The sequence below is a fragment of the Ciconia boyciana genome, chromosome 2 (assembly GCF_034638445.1).
Source record: "Ciconia boyciana chromosome 2, ASM3463844v1, whole genome shotgun sequence".
Lineage (NCBI taxonomy): Eukaryota > Metazoa > Chordata > Aves > Ciconiiformes > Ciconiidae > Ciconia > Ciconia boyciana.
In genome coordinates, this window is record NC_132935.1 from 65,880,282 (window position 1) to 65,892,968 (window position 12,687).

Consider the following 12,687-nt stretch of genomic DNA (forward strand, 5'->3'; position numbering starts at 1 on the left):
AAAAATTATTGTAATTTTTCTAGCATGTACTGTGGGTCCAAAGATGGAACTGATGGGAGGAAAAATAACTTTTTATAGAACTCAGAACTATTTTGCTGACTTGCTATATCCAGTGTAGAGCCACCTTTAACTATTCTAACACTTTGGAGAAATGTTTAATTTATCCGAGTTGAACAGGTTGAGTAAATATTTTGGAAGTGTTTTATTAGGAATTTCTGTTATTTCTGCTCTGTTATTTATGTTGTTAGAAATTTCTGCAGTGCTTCTGCAGACCAGAACCATTGTAAACTGGGATACGCTCACAAGTTGGTCAGCTATCATTCATTAACTGAATTATTCTGCTTTTATATGATCAAAAATAACTGAGAGTAAATATTTGTCATACGGAGTTTCTTCTCTTCTGATCTGGAAGACTTGTGTCATCTCCTGAACACTACTACTAATTATCATCACGGAAGGTTGCCAGCAGGAATTTATAAAGTAGGGTTGTGGTTTTGGTGGGGTTTTTGGTTTGTTTGGTGTTGGGGGTGTTTTGTTGTTTTTTTAAGAGAAAATGTTTTTACTAGACCAACTGAGTTAGTTGAGGAAGGTGAAGGAAGTTTTTCGCATATACGTATTTATAAATATATATATGTGTAACATACATATACACACACATAAACTTTTTCAAGTCTGAGACAGATAAACTTGTTCTTTTTTCATTGTTGCCATCTCTTCTCAACATTGAGAGAATTCCCTCTCTCTTCTGCTCTTCTGTCTCAGAATTCCTCTGTCTTCTGCTCTTTTCAATTACATTTGGAAGTCAGCAGAAACCCTTCAGGCTTTCCTTTCTGAATATGAAACGTAGCATGGTAGGTGAAGCAGTCTGAAGAAAGAAAAGACAGCATAAAAGGCTTTTGTGGTGAATATTGAGGACCATAAAGGGATCTTTTGCATATTTATTGAAACTTTGCATCACTCCCTTAGCCTTGTATATTAGTATTGTGATGAGGACTTTCCAGTTGACAGATGTGTGAATGATGACGAGGTGTTTGGTTTTTTTTTACTTGAGAAGTCTGCTACTATTCCCATTCTGTAAGGGTGTTTGGGATGATGCCCTTCTGTTGGCTGCTTCTGAGACAGAATACTCCTGCATTAGCAGTTGGACGTTTCGTAGCAGGAACTTTTAACTGATTTTTCCAAAACGACACTTGACTGACTTCAGGGGCCAGTGTATAAAGAGCATTTGTTTAAATAAGTTGGTTTGAGGTTTTGGTTTGTTTTTTTTCTTTTCCCCAATACGTTTTTGGATTTCCCCAGACAATTAGCAAGACTGACTGATTAGCCAAAGTAGATGATGTACGAATACAACAATTTTTAATTTTTAATCTTTTTTTATTTGCAGATATATAGCATGGTGTTTTGTACTTTTCACAAAATGTATATTAAATATTTGTCAAGTTATAATGCATATCTGGGGTACATTGATTAAATGTCATTTGGTTAAGGTGGAGGTTGGAAGAGCAAAATATTATCTGATTAACAGTGAATTTGTTAACTTTAAAAAAAGCTGATGCTTATTTCGGATGTATGCAAGGCTTAATGTGATGAGGGGGACCTATGGATAAAAGAAGAGCTATCACTAAAATAGATAGCATGTGCAATATAATATGTATAATGCTAAATAAGTGCATGCATAATTTCAAATAAGTGCTGAAAACATGCTCATTTTCATTACATTCTTGCATACTAAAAGTCACATTTTTTTTCAAATACTAGCTCTTCAGACTACTGCAACTTCGGAATAACTTTACCAATTAATTTTTCTTTTTTGTGTGTGTTTATGTGTGCAGGTCTTATCCAGCCAATCCCAAGGAATAGCCAGTTCTTCCAAAATTATTTTAACAATAATTTTGTGAATGATGCAGACAGACCATACAAATGTTTTTATTGCCATCGAGCCTATAAAAAGTCTTGTCATCTTAAACAACACATCAGGTAAAATAAATACAACGAAGAAAGGAAATGTATATAATAACAAATTTGTGGAAAAGCATGAAATTTATGTAGTGTTCACTGAAATGACTTCTTATTTTACTGTCTCTAAGTAGTGAACCAATGATAATTGATTTTTCTGGTAAAGTTGGAGGAGGCTTTGGACTAATTCATACCTATGTGCAGTCCTAGCAGTAGAAATGGTTGTGTTTAGTGTGCAGTTTAGCTTATTAACACTCGGACTCTTTTTTCCTAGACTATGTATAGAAAATAGCAAGCATTGCATGTGAATTCTTGCCATAATTTGGTAACTGCATACTCCAGATCATCTGCTTTGTATGTAACTGCTATTTTTTGAGAAGGAAATTAGCTTTTTGTTCTGTGTGCGGTTTTCTGTGTACTAAACCTAAAATAGTTTAGGCTTACATTGTAATCGAGTAAATGTTCTTGGGGATCATTTTTTTTGCTTGAAGTTTAGTTCAAGTTCCATATAGTGGGTGTTTGTTACAACCACAAGGTCATGGAGTCACTGAAAAATTTAGGTTGGAGGGGAACCAGTGGAGGTAACTAATCCAACCTTGTTTTCAAAAGAAAGGCTAGCTTCAAAGTTAGATTGAGTTGCAGTTTTACAGGCTTAGACATTTAGTTGAGTTACCAAACATTGCTCCCTGATTTATAAACTATGAATAACTGGAGGAGAAAATATGAAAAAAACACCAAGATCATTACTAGGATCTAAGGAAATTTTCCAAATGAGCAGGTGGCAATCTACTTGTTTCTGCAATGTAAGCTCTGTACTGCTTTCTCACTGTCTCTAATTCAAATCATGGTGAGTTCCTCATGTTCTCCTTACAAATCAAGTTCTGTATTGGTAGGTTCTCAAACTGGCTTGAAACAGTTCTTGGTTTCTATATGCTGTCTTAACAGGAGGGGGGAAGTCTTGCAATATCATATCTTTTCCTTTTGTAATATCCTGCCTAGATTTCTCACTGTCTTTTGTAGACATAATCAAGCTGGATTGATTTAAATCAAAATAATTTTAAATTAGGAAGTGTTGCTGGTCTGCATCATAACCACCTTCATTGTCCTTCACCGAAATGGTTGATTTTAATTGTGTTTCACATTTGTCTCTTTATTTTCTTAAAGAGAGTGTAACTGTCAATAGTTAGTTACCATTAAAATGTTAGTTGTCACTAAAAGGGGCCTTATCTGCCTAAAGGTGGCCTTATTTAGCCTAAATATAAACTAAATTTATGCATATTTTACTGAAGCATTTATGTAGTTTAGAGTTTTATTTGGATTCATAATTTTTCATCTTTCATTTGTGTTAGAGAAATATATTTGACTGGTTTACCTAGTTCATTTTTCTTTTTCATGGTTTTGCCAGGATCCTTTGAATGGAAATTGAAAGTGTTTTAATTACACAGAACATGAACAGCTTATTAGTTAAACAATTGGTTTACATGCACTGAATGCTTGCAGTTATGTTTTTTTTCTTTCAAAATACATTTTGTGTTTGAAAATTCTGTTCTTCGAATGCCTGTGCTTGAATTCATTCTGCTGTTGGGTATACGTGTACCCCAGCTCAGGATAAGCTATCTTTAAAAGCCTTGTTATGTGCATCTTTGTTTTTCTTCTATATGGAAAATACAAAGATGTGATGGGGGTACCAATCACTTGCCACTGTGCTTCTTTCTGATTGATCTTTGCAACAGGGTACTGAGTGAAGCTTAGCTTAGCTTGGCTTTGTTCAGGGTTTTGTAGATGAATTAGAAACTTTTCTCTTTTTCCATGTTTGTTCTTCATAAGTTGGCATTGCTATACCTAAACAGTTAGACTTGACACTTGTGCGGTCAGTCTGTCTTCATGGAATGATGCTGATCATTGGTTAGAAAGCTTGTTTCTCTCTCTGAAACAGAGGGAAATTTCTAGTAGGGGTATTTTCAATAGGGCGGTGACAGAATAGTGTGTCAGGTTCTCCCACAGGCACACCAAGGAAGAGCTGGGATACCCTACTGTGGATTTCCATAGATGTATATTGGTAGCAAAACAGTAATCTTGGTAGCTGTCACACTTCTTCATTATGGCATCTGATGGGGTGATCTTAGACTTCTAAGGCTCCTGTAATCATAAGCCATCCCTAACTTATCCCATTTTTATTAAATTCTGCTTCCTTTATCTTCCATTTCCTAGCATTCACACTGCCTTCCTCCTAGCTCTCACTCCTGGGATGCTACAGTCGTAACCCTTAAAATTCTCATTGTACTCTGCTCCACTTCCTAACCTGTCCTTCAGTCTGTTTTATATCTCAATGTAGTCCTAAAGGGAAACTCCTCTAGCACTTCAGGAAGGGAGGATATAGGGAGTGGGATGTGTTGATAGTATAGGTGAGAGAGTTTCCCCACTTTTCAATACTGTTTTCACGTAGCAATCTGAAAGACTGGTTGTACTGTGCCTTGTTCAGGGGATATTCAGGATGGACACAGTTCTTTTCCAAAAAGTTTCGTTATTAAACATAGTAGTAGTATATAATATGAGGAGGACCATATATTTTTCTCCAAACTTTTGTGGGCATTGTTTTAGCTGAATTGAGGAAAATACATGTGAATGAAAATATACTAGTCTGAAGAACTACTATATTATCTGGCATGGAAAAATTCAACCCAAATGTTTTAACTGAGGCAAAGTATGATCAGAAAAGGAGATTGGACTGTAGAACATAATTAAAACTGTCAGACAGTATTGTTTCTAGCCCTGCCAATGATGACATGCAGGTTGTTTATAAGTTATTAAAGCTTTAATTTCTGGATATTGTTAACTGAGGCCTCTTCCATCCATATAGCAGTCACCTTAGTTTGGATAATTTTGCTCATTTTAAAATTTAGTCTTTTAATAACTTTGTAAATCAAACTGTTAAATCTACTTTAACTTCTGCTTTCTCTTAAAAAGGTCACATACTGGTGAAAAGCCATTTAAGTGCTCTCAGTGTGGAAGAGGTTTTGTGTCTGCTGGAGTTCTGAAAGCACATATTAGAACACACACTGGATTGAAAGCTTTTAAGTGTCTTATATGCAACGGGGCCTTCACCACTGGTGGTAGCCTCAGGCGACATATGGGGATCCATAATGACCTTCGACCATACATGTGTCCGTATTGTCAAAAAACATTCAAAACATCACTAAACTGTAAAAAACACATGAAGACTCATAGGTACGTTTCCATTTTTTATATGAATCCTTCAATGTATTTCAGTAGTTCTTTAAAGATACTTGGAAAGGCAGCTTTGCTGTGTAGCAAATGCTAATAATTGAATAAGGATGTTTATTTATGGGTAGCAAATACCTAGGTAGCTCTGAAAGTATAGTAAATTATGGTGTATAATACAAATAAAAATTTGTTCACATAAATAGTTACGATAACTGTCTAACTGTAGCCATAAAAAGACCTTCTTACCTTTCTTTGCAGATATGAACTTGCACAGCAACTTCAGCAGCATCAGCAGTCTGCTTCAATAGATGATTCTACAGTAGATCAGCAGAGTATTCATGTTTCTACACAGATGCAAGTGGAGATTGAAAGTGATGAGCTACAGCAGTCAGAAGCTGTTGCAACAGATCAGCAGGCTATTTTAGAGTTAGACCAGCAGCCAGTAGTAGGCACAGAAGAAACAGCACTAGAACAACAATTGGCTGATCAGCCTTTAGAGCAAGATGAGGGTGAGTATTTGAAATATGATAAGGTTTATAATGAGGTAAGCTTACAAGTTCTCAGATAACTTTTTATTCACAAATTTCAATGATTTGGGTTTCAAGACAATGCAAGTGAACAACTAGAAAAATACATGGAGTAAAAGCTGAAGTATATTGTACAATTTCTTTCATTCATTGTTGTTTAGGTTTACTGTTAAAAATATAAAAAGATTGATTAAGGTTTGCACCATTTAGTTGTATCAAACAAAACTACTAAACAAATATACAGAAAAATAATACTGTGTTCACAAAACTACCATATCACCTCTCTTGTTAATAAAAAGCACTGCTGTATAGTCTACTTAGGAAGTAATACCTGTGTTTTGAGGTGGGAGAATATAAAATATTTTGTGTACTCATTCTATTAGTAATAGTGGAACAAAGTATTTTGGTTTTGCTTATTTGCTCTTTTTCATGGTGTAATGAGTTAGCAAATACTACAGAGGTATATAAATAAAGCTTACAATAAGCAAAGATTTAAATACCTATTCAGCTAATAATTTTTTATTTATTTTTAATGCAGTAAAAATTCAGATGACTATAAAATGTAGGGGTTTGGGAACAACTGAATTATCCAGTTAATTACATCTTCTTTTCTTGATATTTTTCCCTTTTCCTTCCCCCCCCCCCCCCTTCCTTTCCCCATTTCAGATAGATTTGTGACATCCCAGCATGCTTTACAGGAAAACATCACTCAATTTGAACAACAAGCTATAACACAGCAGCCATTTGATCAACAGGGCTTATCACAAGGTTAGTAATTAATAAAGGTTTTTAAAGTGATTTTTATAAATCTGGCTTTACAGCATAGCTATCATAAAGCATTTCAAAAGCAGGCATCCACAGTCAAAGTAACTGCAATGCAGAGAACTTGCAAAAACTTTTTATTAAATTACTATTTTGAAACTATATTTGGTAGAATATTTTGACTCCTTGAATAGAAATAGATTTTGCTTTTATGAGTCAATGTTTAGCCATGACATTATGGGGTTTATAGTGAGGCATTTCATATTTTTATCTTGATTGTATTTGAAATTGCTGTGGCAGTAGGCAGTTTACACAACTTTCCCCCTAAATATACATGCTCATAACCTGAGATGATCAGAAACATGGTCTAAGATTTGACTGAGGAGCTGTTGGGATTCATTATGGAAAAAGACAGTGCGAAATACAATCACATAAAAATCATACTTTCACCTAACCACAGCAGTTTCCTTTTGTATTTTCTAAAGCTACGTAAGTAACAAATTAAGAGATCATAAACATTTGGAAACTTTTTTTTTTTTAACCTACAAAATACTGAGAAATATGTGTAAGGCTTATGTAGCCTGCAGAGAATGAAGAAATGACTGTGTTCCTTTGCTTTTCACTGCTGGATTTCTTGAGTTGTTGCTTGATATGAAACTACTAGTTTTGTTTTGTTTTTTTTGAGGGGGAGGGGGCAGGGAAGGGCGGTACGTTCAAGGGGTTTTCATTTGTTTTTGTTGGGAAGCATACTGACCACTTGATCTCTTCCTCTTTGTTCCTGACTCCAGCAAATAACTTCATATTTATATAACTGGTAACCAGTAATTGGTATTCCATCTGCTTAAACTTCTCTGTTCTTACTTTCATTCCCTGCTTAATTGTATACCATCTTTTGTAGAAACGTAATTGACTGTGCTAAGTTGCATGACACTGTGAAGAAATAGTATAATTTGTTGCTGATTTTAATTCTCTAGGTTGTGCTGCTTTGTATGTAACGGAGAAAAAAAATTAAAGTCTCTGCCTTTGACAGGACCTGGTTCAGTCTTGTTTAATAAAATCCTATGGATTATTTTTATTGGTTACCTTTAACAGTTTTCCAAATGAATGAAAAGAGGCTACAGAAAAAAAGTGCAACCTTTCACTCTGTGTTACTCAAGAGTGGTGGTCGGTTTTGTTTGGATTTTTACGGCTCCTTTGAATTTGAAAATCCAATACGTAAAGCTTGTTTTGTTATCTTATTTAGACTTCAGTTTCTATGTATGTGTATCTTCTCCATTAAATAAATATTGAATACTGAGTGATTTCTTGGGGAGGGGGGAGACTCTTCTAGATCTCACAAAACAATTCTTTCATCATCAGAAATCTAGGCTGATCATCGGTACGTTATAAAATTGGTACAAAGAATCAGAACATTTGTGGTGTGGGGTTTTTTTTTTAAGTCTCATTTGTATAAGACGTCTCCTATTCTACTTGGAATCTCATCCACAGATTCCCAACTCTTTGAAGTTTCCTTGAAGATCCTGGAGCCCTTCAAAATTTTTGAATTTCAGGTAGGTAAGCATTTGCGCGGATGCATGCGTTAAATTGGTCGACCCTCTCCCTATGTCTGCATCTGTGCTTCATGCTCCTAATTTCTTTTTCCTATCAGCTAGGCAGAACATTGAAGCTTAAAACACTATGTCTTTTTTATCCTTGATTTTTGTAGGCTGTATTCTTGTTAAAATATCTTGGCTCAGTGTTTATAAATAAAACAACGTAGGAGTTTAAAAAAAATCTTCAGTAGGTTTTTTTATTTTTCTTTTTCCTTTCTTTAAGAAAAAAAGAAAATCTTTGTATTTCAGGCAGATGAGACTGATCTCTAGGTCTGCACAGACCTGTCAGAACTTCATTTATTCTTTCAGGTTTGTTTGTAATAGTTTTACAGAATTTCTGATTTGTTCAGATAGATTTTCTTCTTGATGTGTTCAGATTTGTAAAGAAGTGCAGATCTTATGAGGGTGCTGCTGTATCATAATCTATTATTCATTTGAGCTAGATTTGAAGACTCAGAAAAAGGACTTCACTGTTCTTTATGTATTCAGGCATCTTCAGTTGAAGACTTTTTAGTGAGGTTAGAAAAACCAAATGGATCCTTTATCAGAAAATGTCCTTGTGTTATTGAATATCATCTGTCACCAAATGTGTTTTCATATAGATTATGGTACTTTTTCTTCCTTTAAAGTCTCCCTGTAAGCATGGTTGAATGTTAATAATTCAATTAGTGGTGATAGGAGAGTGATCTTGAAAAACTACAGGAAGTCCAAATACTGTTATTCTGTAGCCCATACAAATAAACCCTTTCCACCAGACTGCTATTCTGCTTTCCTAAGAAGTTGATCTGCAATCTCAGGACTTGGAATTCCGATTATTTACACATTCTATTTATTTATTTTATTTACGCATTGATTCCAGTCAATACTGTTCAGCTGGTTCCAAAAGTTGCCTAGGAAGCAAGCCTGCAGAACATTTAATTGCTAGTCACTGACCCCCACCGAGATGCACATGTGCATGTAGATATGTTTGTAATGTTAGAATTCAAATGATCTGTCAGTAAAGACTTCAGGTTTTGTCTAAGCTAAAATACTGTATTTGCAATGAACTATCATACTGTTGTTTTCCGATTCTCATGTGCAAGACATATCTTTCCACTAGTAAACTGATTTCCAGAGTATTCTATTCTTTCAGTATATTTTGTTAATGTAGAAGAGAATAGGTTGGGTGACGTCCTAAAGCCAAGAAAAAACAAGCAATGCAAATGATTACTTGTACTGAAGTAACACAAAATCTAATTCCAAGTTTAGGGGACTGTAGTAGGAGACTCCCCTTATTATACAGAGCTTAAGATGCTCTCTGTTCTTTGCAGATTAAGCAAAAGCGTCTGGGAAACAATATATAATCACAGAGAGCAGAAAATAAAGGTTCTGAAATTTATTTCTGTCTCTCTCTCAGACTAAACATCTGGTTTTTGGTGTTTGGTTTTTGAGTTTGTTTTTTTTTAATGCTGTTCTGTAGAAGTAGTGTGGTGGTAGCAAATACCTTTAGCATGCTCAAAATTGTCAGATCTTTTTAAAATTTTGAGTGGAAATTGACCTTCATAATAGGTATTGAGAAAAATGGGGATGCATCATGTATGTTCTTGTTACAGCGTTGGTTTATATTTATTCCAGAACTACTTTCAGAAGTAGTATTTCTTTCTTCAGTTTGTCCCCAAATACCTCTAAATTCAGAACTTTTCTTCCTGAGCATTTTGTTGCATGATCCTGGGAAATTTTTCAGGATGTCAATAATTGCTTTTATTAAAACACTGTGAAGTGAAACAGATCATGGTATAGTAAGTTCTTTTTTTTCTTCTTAGCTAGTAAAAATTACTTACTGATTAAAAAATGTTTCCTTTTTTTTTAGATAGCTGTTTCTTTGTACATTTAATAGTTACATCCTTTTTTTTTAATGTAGGGCATGGAAGTGGCATCACTTTTGCTTCAGTTTCTTGAGGCTTGTTTTTTTGTGTTCTCATCAAGTGTAGTGGGAATACCATTTTTCCATAAAGGTGCTTTTAAAATGTATTTGAAAATAGAAATTAGCAGCGCTATTATCACCATAAAGCTTTGCATCGCTGTTCTTCAGGCTCCTTTTTTTGTTTTGTCATTTTGCTAAGAGTAATTGAGGTACAAGGTTCAGCTTGTTGAATCTTTTTTTCTTGTAATCTTGGTAGTTCTAGGAGCGAAAATGATATACAAGTTGCAGCATTAGGTTTGGTGATATGTTACAACCTGACTAATAATGCTTTCGAGATTTGTTTACATTTGTTAGTTTTCATTCTATGGTGTAAGCAATAGCATACAAGTAGGATTTTTTCCGATATTGATAACAGTATTCTTCTGCTGTGAAAAGTGTCTTTTGGGAAAATTTCTGCTTAAACTTAACACATCCCAGTTTTTTATATACTGTAATTCAAAACATTCTTTAAGCATTGCTTTTTGGCCTTTGATACTGTGATCATCTGATGTGGGTTTGTTTCTACCCTGTTTTCATAATCTTCACCCTTTTTGTCCACTAAAGGCAAACTGCACAGAAATAGTAAAATTGCTGCCCTTACCTTAATTACTGATACTTGTGGTTTCATTTTTTCCACATATTATTGATTGTTTGGTTTTTTTTTTAATATTAGAAGTATTAGGGCTTAGAGGGGTTGATAAAAAGGCATCTCGAATAGCATTAAAAACCCCTGCAGTCTGAGCTGTACTTCCCTGGCTCTGAATGATTGATACTATAATTTCATTCATTCATTTAGAAAAGGAGGTGATTAAGACCTGATATTTCAAATAAACAAAACTGAATGAAAATTTCAAGTCTTTATACTGGAAATGTGAATAAAAATATGTTTTATTTTTTACTTTGCAGTTTGCCTTTGAGAGGCTCTACTTTACTATTATCTAAAGAGTGGGAATATGTGGAGGAGATCCAAAGTAGGAGAAAATGGGGTTACTTTATCAGAAACTGGAGTTCTCCTATTGGGTCATCTCCTCCACTCACCCGCCATCCTCCCCACTGAGCTTTGCATCCTTGTGATCGGCTTCCAGTGTAGTTAAGGGAGCGTGGTACCAACGTGGATAAAGGGAGATGGGTCAACCTGTTTGACACATGCATGCTTACATACAAGAAATTCAAAATTTCAATGGCTCTAAGGTAATTGTGGCACCCTGAAGAAACTTCAAACAGTGTTTTTCTGTGGAGGAGATTTTCCAATAGAATTCCAGCTAATGGTAAGTAACCCTGTTATGCATATTATGTAGATGCCAGAAACATTTGTGTATTTTGCCACTCAGCAGTGAAGAGTATAAAATTAGTATTACTATATGGTAATACTACTTAATCTCTTTTGAAGGTAGTCTTCAAAAAAGTGTGGTGTTATTCAAAGTCCAATTCAGTGTATTTCCCAGATTTGTGACTGTTTAATTTCTGGCAGGTTTTACAGTGAATGACAGCTACAATCAACAGACTCAATTTCCAGCTGTACAGCAGCTGCAGGATTCAAGCACACTTGAATCTCAGGCACTTTCAACAAGTTACCATCCACCAACCCTTCTTCAGGTTCCAAATACAGACACTATTAACGTAGTAAGTACTGCTGGAAAGCAGAATTCATTGTTTGGTGTTCAGTGATGTGTTTCTTTGAGCTATTTCATTGGTGATTAGGTAAACTGAGAAGTCAGAAAAGTTTCATGATTTCTTTTCTAGTTTGCTTATGTTTAACAACGGGAAAATAAAAGGACAGCAGGAGGATAAGTGACCTGGCTACATGTTTCTAAAAAGAGAGTTGTACGTTTCGATGCTCTAGGCTTAAAAAAGGATATAATGTTATAAAGTTGGATCGTAAGTCTAAAACTAAGGAAAGGACCTAGTGTTATAAAGTAATTTTACATTATTGCACTATATTCTGCCCTAATTCTTTAATTTCTATGGATATAGATATGATCAAGCAATAAGAATAACATTATGAATGTGTAGTGGTCATTCATGGAGCTTGCATATTGCAGTGTATGATCTTCCATGGTTCTCATCTGGTTAAATTTGTAAAAGAGCTTAATTGCTAAAAATACAGTTTAAATATAACTTTTTATGATGGTAGCAGTCCCTAGCATGAAGACCGTCTGTAGTAATGTGTTTACCACGATGACCTGCATGAATTATTGTCCCTTCATGCTTGTTTGCAAAGGGCAAATGTCAGTCAGAGAACTGAGGTGGATTTTAGGATCTGGAAGAGTTAGAGTAATTTCAGCCTGCAGGCTTTGGAGTTTTCTTCTCTTCAAATCTTACAACATGCTGTCATTATTGAGGATTATTCTGTGGTGGTTTTTGCTTAGAGGAAAAACCTGTTCAAAGGAAGTGAAGTCTATCAGCACCACTGTGCATTTTGCTGCTCAGTGTGGGGCTCGTCCTGTCGAAAATGGCTGCTTTAGTGTTAAATTTAACCCCTCAAACACCAGAAAACCTATGATACTCTAGACATGTTTTTGTCTAGATTCACAGGGAGATGTAAGTGCACCACATTGTCTGTTTATTCTGATACAGTAGGTGCATATTTTGCCGCTTTCCTTCCTACTATAAAAAAGTGAGGTTTCATATCGCACTCTTAATTTCGTGTCAAAAATTTATGAAAGCATCATTTGGATTACTT

At 34.9% G+C, this 12,687-nt stretch overlaps 1 protein-coding gene across 1 annotated transcript in view; it reads left to right on the plus strand.

Annotated features, from left to right (window-relative positions):
• ZNF236 (zinc finger protein 236) overlaps positions 1 to 12,687 on the plus strand; it is a 94,005-nt gene that overhangs the window by 43,809 nt on the left and 37,509 nt on the right. Inside the window, exons 13-17 of the mRNA XM_072852849.1 lie at positions 1,833 to 1,977; positions 4,924 to 5,184; positions 5,440 to 5,690; positions 6,375 to 6,476; positions 11,476 to 11,627. Of these exons, the coding sequence (XP_072708950.1) occupies positions 1,833 to 1,977; positions 4,924 to 5,184; positions 5,440 to 5,690; positions 6,375 to 6,476; positions 11,476 to 11,627 (911 nt within the window). The remainder of the gene's footprint in view (positions 1 to 1,832; positions 1,978 to 4,923; positions 5,185 to 5,439; positions 5,691 to 6,374; positions 6,477 to 11,475; positions 11,628 to 12,687) is intronic.